The sequence below is a fragment of the Cavia porcellus genome, unplaced genomic scaffold (genome assembly GCF_034190915.1).
Source record: "Cavia porcellus strain 051 isolate PalLab524CR breed Dunkin Hartley unplaced genomic scaffold, mCavPor4.1 scaffold_8, whole genome shotgun sequence".
In the NCBI taxonomy this organism is placed as follows: domain Eukaryota; kingdom Metazoa; phylum Chordata; class Mammalia; order Rodentia; family Caviidae; genus Cavia; species Cavia porcellus.
The window spans coordinates 58,960,151-58,980,425 of record NW_026947491.1 but is presented as its reverse complement, the minus strand read 5'-3'; the positions used below and the strand labels follow the sequence as shown (position 1 = coordinate 58,980,425).

At 35.4% G+C, this 20,275-nt stretch overlaps 1 protein-coding gene across 3 annotated transcripts in view; it reads right to left on the bottom strand.

The window, feature by feature from the left end:
* Helb (DNA helicase B) overlaps window positions 1–20,275 on the bottom strand; it is a 44,073-nt gene that overhangs the window by 18,490 nt on the left and 5,308 nt on the right. For all 3 annotated transcript variants that reach the window (XM_013159406.3, XM_023567603.2, XM_063255097.1), the window contains 7 exons: window positions 19,349–19,756; window positions 18,009–18,178; window positions 15,448–16,308; window positions 13,602–13,779; window positions 9,897–10,038; window positions 7,667–7,821; window positions 573–654 (listed from right to left, as the gene is read on the bottom strand). In XM_013159406.3, coding sequence (XP_013014860.2) covers window positions 573–654; window positions 7,667–7,821; window positions 9,897–10,038; window positions 13,602–13,779; window positions 15,448–16,308; window positions 18,009–18,178; window positions 19,349–19,756 — 1,996 coding nt within the window. The remainder of the gene's footprint in view (window positions 1–572; window positions 655–7,666; window positions 7,822–9,896; window positions 10,039–13,601; window positions 13,780–15,447; window positions 16,309–18,008; window positions 18,179–19,348; window positions 19,757–20,275) is intronic.

Here is a 20,275-nt window from a genome sequence, read left to right as displayed (position 1 = left end):
TGTGAAATACACTAGCCATCATAATGATATCCGTTATTAGCTCATTTGTGTTATAAACGATTATCATATCCTGAATTCTGTATGTGTCCGTGTCTGTGTCTATGTGAGTGTGCTAGTACTGAAACCAGGGCCCTGTGCATGCTAAGTAAGCAGTCTGCCAATCATAGTAGATTCTGGAAGATGTTTCCAGAGTTTTCTCCAGGAAAAAAATATTTTATAATTTTTATCTCCACATACACTTTTGTTCCACTTAGATTTCTTTTGAGTTTCTAAATATAATATTTGATACAAAGAATCCTCTGCCACGTCTAGCAAATACTGCAAAATTAACTATGAACTATGAGAGTCTCCCATTGAAATAGAATCTACATTTATCATTTTTTCATGTCTGTATTTTGTAATCTGAGCAACTACTTTGAAGATAATGATATGCAATATAGCAACTATTGTTAATCTCTTATTATGTTGTTTTAAAATTCTGCATCATCATTTTTGTGATTTTTCATTTTAAAATAAAACAGTTATGAAATTTAAAAGCTGTATCAGAAACATGAAAATTGTAAATTCTTTACCTTCTAAATGCAATGAATTGTGATGTTTTTGCATTTTTAAAGTCTTTTTCTTGCAATAAAGCTTTAACTGCAGAATACAGATCTGATAATTCAAGAGAAAAAAGTTAACACAAAAATATTTCATACGAGAAATTAATGCAGAATTCTTCACAAGGATCCCAGAGAATATATCTCATCAATTGGCATACAAATCCATTTCTTTCCCTACACAGGTTAGAGGACCAGGGAAGAGAGTACAGAACAGAGTCCAGATATTCATTGTCAATAGAGAAGTCAACCAAGGGCCAGAACAGCTCCTAATTTGCGATACACTCACCACACATTCACTGATAATATGTGAGTGCTGAATTTAAGAAATGAGAAGGCCCACAAAATATGCTAAATTCCTATTATAAAACTTTAATTCCTGTGTTACTACTAGTAATGAGTTAGAATTTGAGAATCTATATGCTTTGTATGTTCTCTCATTTAATGTTCACAACAGCCACACAAGGTAGGTATTACATCCAGAGATGATATTCATCTGCTACATACCAGTATACAATATCAAGATATTTTTGTTGTCTGGAAAATGGTCATGAATACCCTAAAACCAAAATACCCAACCAATCTCCCATTCCAACCTTTTCCTCCTTCTCCCAGACCTCCCCATGATTCAGCCACTAGAACATTAGCTCTGGCACAGAGGAGCCATTGGGGCTCATGCCTACCAGCTACTAAGCAGTTCAACCATTTATTAGGTCTACAATGTAAATGTGAAAATTAAAAATTTATGCAGCAATTTTTCAATGGGGCAGGTGGATAACTTTCTCTTTACTGATTATGTGACACACATGAACAATATCTTCCCTCACACTGGATTATGGATAAGCAGGTTTTCTCTAGTGTCATAGCAATGATACAAAAAGGTAACCATTTCTCAAGTAAAAAAGAATATTTGAGGAGCCAATCTCAGACTCTTGTGTACTTTCCTAGTAGCAGATGAATCACAGGAGAATTTAAAAGCCCAGACATTGTGATGCCCTACTCTAAGAGGGATAGGTTGCTTGCTGAGCCATTCACTCACTCATTCATTTTGATGAAGACAGGATTATCTCTAGAAAATGGCCAAAATTAAGCCTATACCCTAGCCAACCCTTCACTTGCCAAAACAATAATTTCCAAAGTTTTCCCAATAATGTTTGCATTTACACATACAGGATTGTGCTATGCTTTGTATCTTGCTTTTGCACCCTCTGTGTATCATGTAAGATCAGTATTTATTTCACTGACCCTAAAATATACATTTTAGTACCTCTAAAATTCTAGCTCAGCCATGAATCCTGTTTCAGGTCTTTATAGTTATAATTTACTTTAAAAAGTCATGTAATTATTAATAAAGAAGTACTATTTGCCTCTGTAAGGAATATTTACCCAATTTTCATAAAGAAGGAACTAATTTTCCATCAGAAATTTTTAATTAAGATATACAATCAGAGCACGATACATGCCACAGGCAGGACCACAGTGTGAAGCACCAGTAAGGATATGAGCCAGCAGTTGGTGAGTGAGGTGACTCGGTGCCATGCTCTGGCACACAGACACACAGCATGGAGGTGGGCAGGTGGGGCTACCACTTTATTTCAAAGGGCTCAGAGCAAACTCCAGCAGCACAACAGTCCAGAGTTGCTTCACCACCAACACTGCATGAGGGAAAAGCAACCCAGTCATAGTTGACTGCCAGCAGGAAGGAGCAGACTAAGGAGAATTCTACTGAGAGGCAGGACATGGAACCACTTAGATTTCTGTCCAGTGGCCACCAAAAGTCAGTCTCAGCCTTAAATCCAATGAGCTAGAAGTGGCCCCCTGGTCTGAGAGCTGGCAATGACCCAGCAGCATAAGCACGCAGGCAGTCTTGGTCTGCAGCAGAATAAGGGCAGTCCCCCTGCCAATGGCCAGCATCTAAGGAGTCAGTCAGTGGTGTAGCACAGAGGAAAATGTGCAAGGCCCAGAAGCAGCCAGTTGTACAGAGGTCTGGGAGTAACCCTAGATTTTCTCTGCCGGAGAGTGCCACAGCAACTGGAAGACTGCAGTAGGGACAATCATGGTAAGAAGTAGACATCCAGGAGGCTTAAGAGCAGTGCCAGCCCCCACATCCAGAGGCCAAGATCAGTCCCACACCCAGCACAAATCCTACTGTAAACCTGGTGGGATCACACAGCACATTTCTGGGATCCACCACAGAACTGTGGACACCAGAGGAACTTTATTATTTTTCTTTTTGTTTGTCTGATTTGCTTTCCTTTATTCTGTTGGGTTGGGTTGTTTTTTGCTTTTTTTTTTTCCTCCACTATTTGTTTCTTACCTTGCTTTTCATTTTCACCTATTCATTTCTTTCTTTCCTCAGTATCTCTCTTGATTTTATGTTATTTTCTTGTGAGTGAACACTGATCCTTCTCTTTCTCATTCACTTCAATATTCTTTTGTTTTCTCTTCTACTCTCTCTTTCCTATGTTCTCCAGCTTCCCAAAACTTGGGTGATCATCCTTTGTCTTCCAGCCCTGGTTTTACTATATCGGTCCTTGTTCTTCTCTCTATCTTGTCCCCTTTCCATCTTAAATCCATTTCCATGCAGGGTAAAATCACTCTACTAAGGTGAAAACCATTGCATACAAGCTCATGATATATATATTGGATTTTGTCATATAATTATAGAATTTGATCCTATGGTTAAAGGTATCAGGTTAATAGTTTGTCAGGAGCTGGGCTGTGCTTGTTTAGCCAAAATGTCATACCTGTTATAACAAGCTTTTCTCCCTTGCATGACAACTCTGTGATTATATGGGGTCATACCATCAACCATAGTTCAGTAGCAAAAGACTGGGTACTGGGCCAAATAGATAGTAATATCTCATCATTAATAAATTGGTTATTGAGATAAGACACAAAAATCAGGAACCACCTATACCTAGAAGACTTCCCTGAGGAACAGTCATTTCCTAAGAAAACCTCAACACCAGTGATAAAGTTATCTACCATAAAAAAAAACTATCAACACAAAAATAAAATAAAATGATAAGACACAAAAGCAAAATGAAACCCCAGACCTCCAGTCCACCCAGGAAAAGTCCAGAACACAGAGAGATAGAGGAAATTGCCAGCCATCCACTGGAACTTTCTGAAATGATAGCAACAAAAGTGAAAAAACGAATGGATGAGGCTATACAAAAAATAATCTCTGAGGTAAAAGAGGAAATGATGATCAAAATACAAAACATTACAGACACAGATTTAAAAAATAAAAAAGAAGCTTAGGAAAACAATGAAGACCAAGAATGCCCAACATTAAAAAAAAAAAAAATGGGATCCAAGAAACAGATCCAAACAGAAATCCAGGAGATTAAAAACTCCATTGAAAGTATATGAAACAGATTGAACAAAGGCAGGGATAGGATATCAGATTTAGAAGACAGAATTGCAGTTAGGAACCACAAAAAGAAAGACATTTTTAAAATAGTAAGGGGCCATGATTTTTATCAATCCAACAGCTACAAGATGAAGCAATGAATAACGTAAGACTGATTGGATTCAATGAGTAGATAGTGCAAATGCCATTTAAAAACTCACAGAAATAATCCAAAAGATCAATACCTACTCCTAGAATCTGTACTTTAATAAAATGGAAAACACAGAAGAAATGGACGGACTCCTCAATGCTTATGAACAGCCATAATTGAAACAAGAAGATACAAAATTCTAAATAACCCACTATCAGTCAATGAAGTTGAAAATCTAATTAAAAACCTACCTACCAAGAAAAGTCTAGGTCCTGATGGATTCAATATTGAATTCTACAAGAAATTTAGAGAATATCTAACCCCACTAATGCTGAAATTCTTTAATGAAACTGAAAGGGAAGTAATTATCTCCAAAATCATTCCTTCTAGGAAGAGTTACCTTGACACCAAAACCAGAAAAGACCCAATCAAAAAAGAACACTATGGGCCAATCTCCCTCCTGAACATAGACGCAGAAGTCCTCACTAAGATACAGTCAAACAGAATGTAGCAAATCATCAAAAAGATTATATACCATGACCAAGTAGGATTAATCTCAATGATGCATGTATGGTACAATATAGGCAAATCAATAAATGTAATATATCATATCAACAGAGTTAAAGACAAAAATCACATGATCATCTCAATAGATGCAGAAAAAGCATTTGACAAGGTCCAACACATCATATAGAAATTTAGAACACATGGTCTTTATCCCAACCTGATAAACCAAATCTATGACAAACCAACAACCAAAATCATACCAAATGGCCAAAAATTGAAAGCTTTGACTCTAAAATGAGGAACAAGTATGTCCATTTATCACCTCTTCTATTCAGTATAGTTCTGGAAACACTAGCCAGAGCAATTAGACAAGAAAAAGAAATAAACAAATAAAAGAAATGAAATAAAAGGGGAGGAAAGGAAAAAATTAAAGTATCATTATTTGCAGATGACATGATACACTACATAGAGACCCAAAAAACACCAACAAAAAATTATAGATTGAATAACCAAATTCTGTAGTGAAGCTGACTCAAAAATCAGTAACATTCTTATACACAAACAACACACTCACTGAGAGAGAAATAAGAGAAACCACATCTTTTAAAATAGCATCCAAAAATGAAACATTTAACAATCTAACAAAGTAAAAGATCTATCCATTGAAAATTATAGCACTCTGAAAAAGGATATCAAAAAACGGAAAGATATCTTTTACTCAAGGATAGGAAGTAAAAATGTAAATGGTCCATTCTCAAAATTGTTATACAGATTTAATGCAATTCCAATCAAAATACCACTAGCATACTCACAGAACTAGATAAAACATTCCTAAAATTCATTTGGACCAGAAGAGTCCTAGAATAGCAAAATCAATTCTCAGCAACAACAGCAAGGCAGGGGATATCACAATCCCTGATCTGAAATTGTAGTACAAAGCTACAAAATATGTTCACTGGAAGAAAGATAGCATCTTTAATAAATGGTGCTGGAAAAACTGGCTTTACACATGCTGAAGAATAAAACTAGACCCATGTCGGGGGCTGGGGGTTTAGCTCAGCGGCATAAGCACCTGCCTTGAAAGCAGGCAGTCGTGAGTTCGATCCCCGTACCGGTAAAAAGGAAAAAGACAAAAAAAAAAAAACTAGACCCATGTCTATCACCCAACACTAAAAACTAAAGTCAAAAGGAATCAAAGATTTAAATATTAAAACAGAAATAGTAATAGAAACAAGCCTTCTAAATAGGAAAGGATAGAGGGGTTGAAGGCAGGGGAGGGGATTGGGAAAAAAAAGGAATCAAAATATATATAGGTACAAATTCTCTAAGGTACATGTATATATATACACCAATAAAAGTGTACCAATAAAATTAATCAAATTTTAAAAAGATATACAATCAGCATCTGGTACACTCTGCTACCATTCTGAAATGGATAACTTTCTTTTTCTCTTTAAAGTACATTCTCATGTACATAAAGAAATGGGTGCCAGAGGCTGGGGATGCAATTCAGTGGTAGAGCACTTGTCTCGTAAATGAAAGGCCCTAGGTTCAATCCCCAGGACTGAGAAAAAAAAAAATGGATACCAGAAATATGCCAAAATAAACGAATAATATTGTAGGAAGAGCTAAATGTAGTAGTAAAAAGCTACACTTAAATGTCTAAATCTTTTTCTTCCTCTATAATACTGCCCCACATCAACTAAACTGTTGTGAGAATAAACATTAGTCATTTTTATAATATGTCTAATAAAAGCCAAGACACAAAATGATACGAAGCTTATAATCCAATTTATATAAAGCTAAAATAAATAATACATATTTACATATAGATACCGAAAGTTTAAAAGGATAAACACCCCAAGCTTACACTGGGTACATGAGCTATGTGGGGGTTTTGGAGGGGAAGAGAAAAAGAAAGATTACCAGAGAAGACTAATTTCTACTTCAAACCTTTCAGTGTCACTTAATTTCTTAAAATAATTTCAATAATTTCTATAATTAAGAAACCATGTTATATATTATATGTTAGATGGTCCCATATGTTTAAAAAATAACTGCAGCACAGCAGTGATCACTAACCCAAGGGAAGTAAAGCTGTTGAGACATGCAAAGAGAAAAATGCTTTATAATTTTCAGTTGCATGTTATTTCATTTCATGTAGAGCAAAAGTGTTTAAGTGGGGAGACTATGCCTTTGCAACTGTGGCAATTATAATAAATCCTCAGGAATAATCTTTTATGTCTTAACTGAGTCCATTTTGAGTAAATTACACTAATTTTTAAAAGTATGCTGTCAGTGTTTAAAGCAATAACTATCATAACACATTTACTCTATTTACATAAATTTGTTTGCAATAGCTAATTTAATGATATCTATAATTCACACAAAATTAAAGCTTACTCTGTGCCTCATAACAACAGTGCCCTCAACACTCACAATAGGGCCACAGAAAATACCACTGCGATTCCCATTCCCACTGACATGGCGTCAGTCATGTGCCTGAAGAAACAATTCCTAATCCCATTCTTTCTCAGCCCTGTCAGGTTGTCAACACAGCACCCATAATTAGAAACAATGCTTGCCCGTTTTATAAAACAAAATTATCAGGAACTCAACAAAACAACAGTTTGACAACTATAACTTTTGTTTCACAAATGTACTCAATGTATTTGCTTTTCAAATTGCTCCAGAAAATTTTCATTAACTAAAATTTGCTCTCACTGGGGTGAACTTGCTTCATTTTAAACAAAAGTTCCTACATCTGTTTATTAATTTGACAGGTATACACTGCATCCTTACTATGGCTTGAAGAGCACATTTCTTTACAAACTTCTAAGGACATCTTGGTTTTGAAGATTTACACATTTATTTATACACTTATTCATTCATTCGCTCATTTTCAGTGACCCTTTTTTACTAGCAATATTTACCTTCTCCATCAATAAAGTGCAAACAGCCATTTACAAATGAACTTGTAACTAGTCATTTAATAACCCCATTACAAAAGTGAATTACTTAACCTGATATATCATAGAAATTTATACTTACGTGACCTATGATCACTTTTAGATGACTGAGTACTGGTATCCTCTTCTGGAAGTCTGACAAAAATGAATCTCTTATCTTGAATTGACATAGGGAATGTAGAATTCTCACAGATATTTAGTTCTAAATCAAATCTTGGAAGCTGGCGTTCTGAGATTCTTAAAGATAAAATACAAAACTAAGAGTATTAGCATCTAAAAATGTCTTTCCATATAAAAACAGTATAATGATTAACATGTTAATAGATAATAACTGGGGAGAAAAGACCACCCAGATATGAATTATATACAAAATGACTTTTATAAAATAATTGAGAGACCAGGAAGTCATGGTTAGTTCCCTCTTTCTAGCAAATTAGAAGAATTTAAAAAAATAAAAGAATAAAAAAGAATTATCAGAGAAAATACTATGCATCATTCTGAGAACTTGACCTACTTATCTCCAGGCCACTGAAGAACCATGAAAGGTAGGTATAATCCTTGTTTCATAGGTAAGCAATATGAAGCTTCGATTTTTGCCAAACAATAATTGAAAGAAAAGAAAAAAAGCGGAGAGAAGGCTGGAAACCTATCAGAGTTCATTTCTAAAGCTCTGAGAATTGTCTTGGATTTCCTGTTCTACTTCTGACCCAGGACGTGTAGTATGTTTCTCTTTAGCAATTTATCCCCTGAATGTTACAGAGATCCTCAGAATCTGTATTACTTGAGATGGTGATTAAAATAAAAAGATGACAGGAGCACAGCTTGAGTCCAGTGAAACTGAATGGGTTACTAAAGGGAATTTCTGAGTTTCTATAAAAATGATACCTAAGCAATCTTGATTCTTCCAAGTTTAAGAAAATCTAGTGGGATGAAGTGGTGCATATCTCTAATTCCAGCACTCAGGAAGGTGAGGCAGGAGGATTGCTGTGAGTTTGAGGCCAGCCTGGGCAACAAAGTGAGTTCAAGGCCAGCCTGAACTGCACAGTGAGACCCTGTCTCAAAAACACAAAGACAGACTGAGACTGAGACAGAGACAGAGACAGAGATTTTAAAATGACCAATTATCTATAAACAAGAGTTATAGGAAAAGAATTGTATGCATCCAGATCCATTATTTTTAATGTCTTAGAATAAAGCTACATCATCTACCCTATTCCCATCAACTCCTCCCCTACTCCCACCATCCTGTGAAGTGTAAAATGGGGCACAGAGAAAAAAGATTTTGGTTGTTTAAGTTTTTGCTGACATCCAACCAAGGAAATATTCCGGTAACAAGCATATTATGTTAAAAAAAAAAAAAAGTCAAAAGCAAAAGTGAATCTTGACACACTAAAAGTCATGAAATAGTAATAACTGTTCTGATTTTTCTGATGTGTTCTCTATTTTCTGATTCATAAATTATGGAGAAGCTGAATGCATGCACCCCCAGACGATCACTCCAAAGGCAAAGGCTGAGGGAAGAAAAAGAAAGACTCCTCTGCTTTAAAAGGTGTACATTCCATGGGTGCCAAGGATTCATCCAGGAGTGCAATAATATTATTTAATTTTTTTGTGTGAGCTGTCTCTGACAAAAATTAGGAGAAATTTCCTTCCCAATGCTCTGCTGAATGAGAATGAAAATATTTCCAAATATGTGGTCCCCCTGGGTTTATTTCAATTTCTAAGCGTAAGGCCACTTTATTCATATGCAGTTACCCCTTGTCAGCAGTGAAGGATTGGCTACAGAACTCCCCATAGTAATCAAAAATTTCAGATGCTCAAATCCTTTACATAATAGAACAGCATTTGTATATAATCTATACACATCCTCTCATATTTTAAATCATCTCCATATTTACATATAATAATATATGCTATGTAAATTATTATTATACCACACTGTTTTTTAAAAAAAAGTCTATGCATGTTCAGAAGAGATGCAATTATTAATTGCATCACTCCACAGATGTGGACCTCACACATACAGTTGGTGGAATGCACACCAACTGTATGTGCATTTTGAATCGGAAAACACATCCATTCTTAAATTTCAATAGTAATTTATGCTGGACCAGAAATGAAAATACTACTGCATTTTTCTAAATGTGTGGAGAGAAAGAACAGGTTTAGGAAAGAACAGGTTTGCTAACAGATATAATAAATATATTGTACTAACTCAATATAATTTAAAAGCTAATATACACACACACTGTAATTTACTTTTTATTTCTAATACAACAGAGACAACATGCAAAATTTTAGCGATAGTATACCGTGTAGCATTGTCCACAATTAGCTGAGATTCTGCTCTGTGGTTTGTCTTTAGCTCAATAGCACATTTTCTTGACTTAAGAGTATCAAAAAGATCTTTCAATAAGTTTCCAGGTTCAATACTGGGTAGTTGTCTAATATCTCCTGAAAGGAAAAAAAAACAAAGATATGGCGGATAGTGGAGACACTAAAATTTGGAAATTATCTTTTGTGCATGTACTTACATATCTTAACTTTTTGTACCCCTTTCCCTCCCGTCCCTCCATCCTCCATTTCTATATCCCCTTCCCATTTGGAAAGCAACTATCTCCCCATTTACTATTGAACTATTTTTTATTTCATTTTTTAATTCATTATACTTTGTGCATTTTATATTTGAGAAGCTGTACAATATTTAAGCTTGCATGTCTACTTCATTTCACTGAACATTATGGTCCCAAGGTGCATCCACTGTCCATCTTTAAGTTTATTCTGCAGAATGCTACTTCACTTTGTTAAGTATCATCTCCATGATTTAAGTATTATGAACTGTGCTGCACTAAACAGGTATGCATATATCACTGTGGTGTGATGCGTTAACTCTTTGGGGAGGCTCCTGAAAGGGGAATAGCTGGGCCAAAGGAAATTTCTATTTTTAATTTTTGAGGAATCGCTACACTGACTTCAATAGTGGTTGCACCAGTTTACATTCCCACCAACAATGGAGAAGGGTGCCTTTTCCCCTGAAGCCTCACCAGTATTATTATTTTTGTATTTTTTTATATCAGTACATTTGCAGGACATGCAGTTTACAATCACCTTAGGGAGGGGGTACATATACCAAATACAACTTGTCCCTTTTTGGGTTTTCGATAATAGCCCTTCCTGATGGACAGAATGGAATCTCAGTTTTTTTACTGTGTTCTATGTTTGTTTCCTTTTTAGTTTATTAGTACACATGTGTAGTACATAATGTTAGTGTTCACTACAGGAAGTCGGTGCATGTTCATAATGCACCTTATTTCCCTTTTCACCCCTTTTCCCTTCCTTCCCTCTCTCTCCACCCAGCCCTTGACTCCTTCCTTTTCTCCATACATATTTATAGTAATAATGTTTACATTCTTGGCGTGGAGTTGGCACATGTACATAACACATCCTGACTCTTTTTCACCCCTTCCCGTTCCTCCCATCCTCCTCCCTCCATTTCTTGATCCCCCTTCTCACTGAAAATGACCTGTCTTCATTCTATTACCTATATTCTATTTGCTCTTTGGTTTTTCTGAGTTTCTCATATAAGAGAAAGAATGTGATATTTAAACTTGTGATTATTTCAGTTGTTCATTGTTTTGATTCCGTCTTTATTTTGTGAGATTTGATTTGTTAAAATATCTGTTTTTGTTTTTGTTTTGGTACTAGGGATCAAACTCACGACCTCACACTTCCAAGCAGGCACTTATGCCACTGAGCTAAATCCCTAGCCCTGTTAAAATATCTTTATACGGTCTAGATTTAGCATTCTATCAGAGGAGTAGTTTAAAAAATTTCTCATTCTGTAAGTTGTCTCTTCACTCTATCATTCCCTTTACGGTACAGAAGTTTTAATCTGATATAATCCATTTGTGATTCTTGATGCTACTTTCTGTGCAACTGGGGTCCTGTGTAGAAAGTCCTTTCCTGTGCCTATGTCTTCAGAAGTTCTTTCTTATTTTTCTTCCGTGTTTCTTCAGTGTTTCTGTTTCAGCATTTACGTCTTTGACCTACTTTGATTTCATCTTGGTATACGGTGACGATGTGGGTCACACTTAATTGTGTGTGTAACCAGCTTTTCTAGCACCATTTCCTAAAAGGGCTTTCTTTTCTCCAGCATATGCTTTTGGCTCTTTTGTCAAAGATCAGATGACTTTAATGTGTCTGGGGTTGTTTCTTCATCTTCTATTCTGTTCTATTGATCTTCATCTCTGTGTTGGGTGGAGGGTCTGGACTCATACCCACAATCATTTTTGGTACTGGGGGGCACTGCCAACCACTGCTGGGTCAAATCTTTCAGTGGTGAAAGGTCTAGCCTAACTATCATGGCTGTCCTTCCTGTTTTGTTTTGTTTTGTTTTGTTTCATTTGTGAGACAAGGTTTCATTATGTAGTTTAGGCTGGCCTTGAACTTGCTTGTATAGCCCAGGTTGGCCTCAGACTCACAGTGACTTTCATGCCTTGGCCTCCCAAATGCTAGGATTACAGGAGTGAGCCACCACACCCAGCTGCATGTCTGTCTTTTTGTGAGTTTCATGCTGGTTTTATCACTGTAGCTTTGCAGTATACTTAAAATCCAGATTGTGAAGCCTTCTGCTTGGCTCTTGCTGTCCAGGATTTCTCTTGTAATTTCTTCTGGCTCCACATAGATTGTAGGGTATTTTTTTTTTTCTAGTTCTGTGACGAATGCTGTTCCCTTTTCATTGGGAATGCATCACATCTACATCAATTGTGATAATCTGGTCATTTTGACAGTACTGGTTCTGCCTTCCCAGGAGTCTATCCATTTTCCATGCTCTTTGATCTCCTCCAGAGTACAGTGATTTTCACTACAGAGGTCTTTCACTTCTTTGGTTATTACTAAGTATTTAATTTTCCTTGACGTTGTTGTATTGCTTTCTTAATTTCTAAGTGAGTTAATTATTGGCATACATTAGAAATTCTTTTAATTTTTCCCTATAGATATATGCTATAATTTTAGACTTGCCATATCATTTTGCAGGGGGCGGCAGAATTTTTTTAATTATTCAAGAACACTAAGTACTTACAAATACTTAACAAGAAAAACATTCAAATTAAACAGTATATTTTTAAATCGTGAAAACACAGTAAGCTAAGAATATGTGAACTGAACTTTTTTCCTATTTAGAACCACAAGTAAACCATGTAGGGGCATATATTTTAGCCAACATGCTTTTAAAAATTGGAACTTAGTACATAGTATTTAGTCACTTATTCAGTTTTTCTCAATGTGTTACTGAACCTGAGCTTATAGCCTCAACTAGATAAAATAAATATATGAAACATAAATATACATAATTCATTTTAAATAAACAACTCCCTTTGTTTGCTTGAAACAAACAAAAACAAGCCCCAGAGGTAATAACAATAGGCACCGAGTGGAAACAAGGGGAATGCTACCAATAAAATCAACTGCTTATTAAATATCCCCAGATAACTTTAAAAAATAGTATTTATTGTCTGATCATAATTTGATATAAAATTTGACTTGAAGATTGCAATTTCAATTCCTCTCCATTAAATTACATGATCTACATGTCACTATAACCCCCTTCAAAAAAAAATTAAGAAATTCTTATCAGAATAAAATCTTAAGAGGTTGGTGAGGTGTCATTTGAATTACTAGCTTTGAACCATAAAATTACTTCTAGTCAATGTGTAATTTGTATTTTTTTACTATCTGCAAATGGTCTACATCCTAATTTATTCTGTCTGTGATACTTTTACTATTTTAGTAGTCACCATTTAGGTAGTTGGCAGTAATCCTGTTAATATCCTGGCCAAAATAGATCCACTGAAGCTGATTAGGACAGTGGTCAGACTTAACTCAGTATAACTTTGGCATGAGTTCAGAGAATACTTTTCTACCTTTAGGAAACAGTACCATGAAATTATATCAGCAACCTACTAAGCACAAGATTTTCAACTAAATGTTAGTATTCCATCAATATTTTCACTTACCAAGGATAATAAGCTTAGAAAGTTTGGAATGCTCACACAATAACTTTAAAACTGATTTGAAGATTGCTACAGATACCAAACTTCCTTCATCTACAACCAGAACTCTAACAGAAGAAAATCTCCATGGCAAATTCTTCTTTTCCAGATTTTGTTTCCAAAAATAGAAGGTATAATTGACCTATAAGCAAAGTAAGACATTTCTAAAGTCAGGTTACAAAAAATAATTAGCTACACATTATTTTTAAATAAAATTCTTGCACTTGGGGTAGGGAGTGGTGGGGAGTACAGAAACCCAAAAACAGTCAAAAGACTCTTCTACCATAAAGCTATACTGAACTCTTCTTGGTCTCCATTGATTCTTGTGATAAATAAAAATAATGGCAAAACAATTTTTACGTAGCTGGAGGCTCTATGAGTCTCCTTAGAACTACTTTATCATGCTTTCCTGCTTATGAAACTAAAAGGTTCCCTAGTAAATCAATGTCAAGTTGCACCATTAGTTATGCAAGATCTGTGATAAATGAGGAAATTGTGGCATAATGAAAAAATAATAAGCTGGGAGATCAGAAATCTCAAATTCTAGTTCTGAGACTAACTTAGCTTTTAACCAGTGGCTAACCCCCCCCCCAGCCCCCAGCTGGCTCTTCTATTAAAGGAGGATAATATCATCTACTACTTTACAGGCTTATATTTAATTAGATAATATCAAAAAAGTTTTACTAACTTTAAAGTTGGAATTCCTTTAAATTCCTAAATCCATTAATTTCCATTTATACAGACTTCACTGCAATCAATAAAATCACCCCAAGATTTGTGTACACATTGTGATGATTCTCCTCAGTGTCTCTAGAAAGGCTTTCCCCTAAATAAAATTGCCCTTCTCCTTACCCAACCACTGTGGCTGATAGAGTCTTTTGGAGACTTTCCAGCTACTAAGTTCCTTTATTATACAATGGCAGTGCCATACAACTCTACAACTCTATACAAGTTTAAACTGTTACTCTTAATCACAGACAACAATATTTTTTCAAGCATATTAGTTCATTTGAAATATACAGTGTGTGACTACATGCCTGACACTGTTCTAGATAGAAAAGATAACAAACCACATCACATGACAAAGCCCTCAGCTCTGCAGAGTTTTCATTCTACGAAATACAAATCTTTTTCTTCTCTCTCCAGTGTTACTCAGAATAGTCTTTGGGCTTATTACATACTTGTAACCAGTCCCCATGAGAAATCAATATTGAGCCAGGATCTAAATTAACTAGATTATTAAGTATGCACTCTCACTTACCTACATGTTTTTCATAAGAATTTTCTCAGTGAAGAAAGCTATGTACTGATTCACTTACTGGGACCAGCATCACTATCACTGCAAACTAGTAGAGTTTACAGTCCAGCTGTTTGAATAAAGGGATCTAAATGATTATATAGAGGCCCCCCTTAACCACTAGGAACATGTTCCAACATTCCTCGGTGGATGCCCAGCCCCACAGAGTATCAAACCCTATATGTAAGCACTATGACGCTGAAACAATCTAGTAACAGAGACAAATAAGGAGGCAGTGCGTTTAGGATGGATACACTGGACAAAGAGATGTCTCCTGTCCTAAGTGGGGCAAGGTGGGATGACATGAGATTTTAGTGTTCATTACAGTACTGAGAACAGTGTGCAATTTAAAACTTGGGAATGTTTACTTTCCACTTACGATTTTCAGATTGCAGTTGACAGCAGGTTAGTGAAAATGCAGAAACCAAAACTGCCAGTGAGTGGGAATGTTGTGCCTACCAGCTGTTGAAGTAAGCATAAGTTTATCCGCAGACAGAATGCCAAAGGTTTTACCTGACACAGTGTATAAGCAGGCAGGCCCGTTTTCTCTCTCAGTAAACCAGCTGCTTTCCCTGTTGGTGCTGTAAGCAAAACTTCCACAGGCTTGTCCACTCCCATTTGACTTTGTTCAATAAATGTGGTCCACTCTTCCGGGACATCCTGATCCTGTTCAAAATCCTCACAAGCTTTTCGCACTTCCCTTTCTTCTAACTGGCCAACGTAGTTAAAAAGTTGGCTAACAATTGTGGTCTTCCCACAGCCACCCTTCCCACTAATGACTGTCACAGCATTGGAGCAGATCATTTCCAAAGCAGCCACTTGATCATGATCCAGCTGGATTTCATTCATTTCCGCATTAGTGCCATTTTTATCATCCCAAGTAGGACCATCACTGTCCTGTAGTTCTAAAATGTCTACAGAATTTTCTAATATTGTTTCATCAAGTTTACTTTCCTTCAGTGCGTCCTCACTTGAGTCCTTGGGTTTTGTGGTGTGAATAGAGGCCAGCACCTCCCTGACATCGACATGCAAATGCCAGGCAGGTCTCTTCATGAGGTCATTTATTAAAGAGGCAATGCTTTTTTCTGCCTGGTAAAGTTCATAAAGAAAGATACAGCCCTTCTGAAATATTACCACACCGATATCCTTCAGAAACTTCAGACATTCCCAAACATCGTAAGAATGGCATTGTAAAGTTAGGGACACTTGTTCAACATACGTGTGCCCATCTTCCCTACACATGTGCTTCAGTTTAGAATACAGATCCAGTGCATTTTTCTCTACATCAGCCATCAAGCAGAGAAGAGACGGGCACTGACAGAACGCGGCCCAACTGGCCTCACATCGCAAAAGCTTCAACTCTCTGTAAGTTATCTGTAAGGAAATACAGTGCAAGTTGCTTTATAAATATCACAAATATTAACAAATATGATTACAATTACAATAAAGTTATATATTTTTAACAAGTCCCATAAAATTTGTATTTCAATTAAATTTTTAGGGAATTTACTCATATACTGGGTATTCCCTCACTCAATGATCTGTTTAACGACTACTCAGACTTATGACAAAGTCATGCTATTTGGAAATACCTACCGCTCCAACTCATGACCCATCTTTTTTTTTGAACAGTTGTGTACACCTTGTTACAGAGTCTCAGTGTGTTTTTTATACAGTATTCCCTGCTTATACCACACTTCACTGATTGTACTGTACAGCGTTACAGTTTCATGTTCTGTTATACATTATAGCATTGCATGTAAGAGTTTTACACATAAGAGCAAAATCACCAAGTTGGTGTGTCTTTTGACCATTTCTTCATTCTGAATATTGTACTGTACGTAGTATATACAATTCCTCACTTAGCCACAAATGCATTTAACTTCCTAGTTGCGTGAACTGAACTAGGCTGTTAAGTGAGGAATGTCTGTAAGTATAACACATTATTAAATTTTTACATAATTAATTCTTGAAATATGAACAGATATAGTTCTTTAGATATGTAAAGCTCTCCTTTTAGTATCATCTATTTAGAAAGAATGTTACAATTCACAGGGATTTTTTTTAAACCATAAGATAAAACTATTGTCTGACATCACAGATGTCTGTTTCTTATCTCCTTGGAATAAATATATGATACAGTGACATTTCATAATCCAATCTCTCAAAGTATAGAGAATGTACAATTGCACTATATAAGGAACAAACTGTTCAGTGTTCTGTAAACTAGATACTGTAAATACTTTTTTAGTCCAACAATTTTCATAGTACATCTCAATACTTTTTCACTTGGAAAACTGCCTTTACTCAAGTATTGTACTGCTAAGTTCTCAGTACCATATTTGGTTTCAAGATCAGAAGTCTCAGGCTGATTTTCCTACTTTTGGTCTCTAATAACAGGAACAGAAGTAGACTCAGTTATAAAGGATGGCATGATGCCATCCTAAAAATCAAATATCATGATATTCTATATAAATAATGACAGGTTTTAAAAGTTCATATTGGAAAGTATGAATCTGCATTGCATAGCAGCAGAAAGTACTTACCAAACTCATAAGAAACTTTGTTATCATAAGATCTCTACTCAAGTTACAAATAACAATTTAGTTGCAGAAAAATATTTGTCATATTAAATTAAATTAGGTAATTGTATTGTGATAATCTGAATATTATTTATTATTTTGGTTTTCATTTATTATATCTATTTACTTTATAGCCACACACAGACAGAAAAAGTTTGCATGTATTTACTTGTGATACTCCAAGAAAAGTAAACACTAGGAGGATCCATACAAAATTTTTTTTTCAAAAATTTTTTCAAAATTTTTTTTTGAAAGAGATGCAAAAATTATCAAATTTAGCCAAACATGGTGCTTGATATCTGCAATCCCGTACTCAAAAAGCTGAGGCAGGAGCATCACCACAAGTTCAAGGCCAGGCTGGGCTACATAGTGAGTTCAAGGCCAGCTTGAAACACAGAGTTAGAATCTGCCTCAAAAAACAAAACAAAACAAAAAAATTGTCACATTGAGAAACTCTTGCCTTATACATTACTGAACAAATATCTCACTTACGTTACTAAATCCCAGCTTCCATGGCTGTGTCCCTAAAATTTTTTCGATTGCTTCCAATACCTCCTTAGAACCTGTGTTGATAAGCTGGTTAAAGTATCGAGGCAAAAGAACTGGAAGGAACTCCATGATTTTTGGAAAGTGCAAAGCTGTCATGACATTTACAAATGGAACTACAGAAAACAACAAATGAAAACATAAAACTTAGTTCACAGAAGGAAATACTTTGCCATTTAGCAAACCTGTTCAAGGAATACAAATTAAAGAGATCAATAAATTTAAGGAGTAAGAAAATTGATACCACAACAATTATTTTTGTATGAAGTGGTTTTCATTGTTTAACATTGAAATGTATGTCCTTTATATGCCTTCTATCGAGATGTCTTAGCCTTTTGGTTCCTTTCATACCCAATATAATCAGAATAAAAATTTTAACTCAATTATATAAAAATAAATTTAAACCTAAAAATAACAAACAAATCATTTATGTACTAACCTTCATAACTTTTTCCAACTGTAATTCTGAATAATTTTCCCTGGTCATTTATTGATGTATTGGTAAATTTATCTCATATAACTAAGAAATCAAATACTTTATACATGTATCTGAATTTCCAGATGACAATCCATATTTTAAAATTATTTTAAATGATTTTAGATTGAAATCTTTCCAAAGTGGATTGCTCTTTAGCCTTGTCTTTCTCTTCTTTCTTCTTCTTCAAAAAAATTGAATTCTTAATGGTTGAAAATACTCTCTATACACATCAACATCAGGAAGAGAGATACAGAATTACAATTTTAGCTACAAAGGAAATGGATGTATCTTTAAAGAGTGCCTTATACAATCCTTTCATGTTAGAATGAGGAAAAATTGAAACCTCTGTGACTTACTCAAAAAGCAACATAAATACATTTTAGTCAAACTGATTTTAAAAAGAAAACAGGTCGATTATCTGAAATGCTTGGGACTAGAAATATTTAGGGTTTTTCATTTTTTTAGAATTCAGATATTTTTCATATATAATGAGATACTTTGAGAATGGGACCCAAGTCGATATACGAAATTCACCTATTTTTCAACTGTCCTATGAACAAATACCCTGCAGATGGTTTTACACAATACTTTGGTAAGTTTGTCCATGAAACAAAGTATGTGTAAACTGAATCATCAGAAAGTGTCACTTTGTAGCATCAATGTTTAAGATCAGAAAGTTTCAAATTTGGAACGATTTCGAATTTTCAGATGAGAGATGTGTAACCTATGCTGTGCCAAGATGCGATAATGGTAATATTTTAAACACTCCAGCCATTAAAAATTTCAGCGATACTAAACTCATACTTACTTTTGTTTTCCACAGGAAGGCTTATCTCACTTTCTGGTAACTCTTGCTGTTCACTTTGTCCAAATTGCTTTTTATCTTTTTTTCTGATTTCCTTGTAAAACGTTCTTAATGTTTCCTTAAGATTTTCAAAGCTTAGGTCTTCATAGCTTGATACTTCTTTCACCCATGCTAAAAACTGACTTACTACCTCACTGGGGACCCCACACTCTTTAAGAAAGAGAGAACAGATAGTTTTTTGATGAGGTGGTGACATATTGGACTGTAGGAAGTATGATGGAAATCCTTGAACTTGATAGTTCCTTGATCCTGCAGGCTTTACCTGTACCTTCACTCGCCACCAAGGACCCTTTATGGGGAAACGTCCAACCACTTTACATTGCTTTTGAGTGCTTTCATCGTGAATTATAACTGAGAAAAAAAAAGAAAAGAAGCTAATTTAGGATATTAAAAATGTTCTTCCCCAGTGTTTATCATACCCACATTCTAGTCACCTCATAGCACCCTAAACAGACATTTACTGGGGTACCTTAATGCTTCATTCTGTCTACCTGTTTATCTGGCTCTCTCTATTAGCATGCTAAGCTGTCCATGAGAGGACAAAGCTTCATTTGTCTCTGTCGCCCAAAAGGAAAGCACAGTGTAGGGCAAGTATCTGCTGTTCCCCTCTGAAATCAGTTTTCTCTTTGCTACTCTAACCTCAGCCAATACTGGTTTTTGGCCAGTTCTTAAAAAAACATTCCATAGTGCCTCTGACCACAGGGCCTTTGCACAAGTTGTTCAGAGGGAGTAACTGTTTTACCATTTTACTCCCTTCACCTCAGCTTTTACTTTGTCACTTTCTCAGGATAGTCTTGCCTAAATCTTCTGAACAGAATCTGACAAACCATTATCTAATATTCCTTATAGCTATCTCTCTCAATAAAGAAT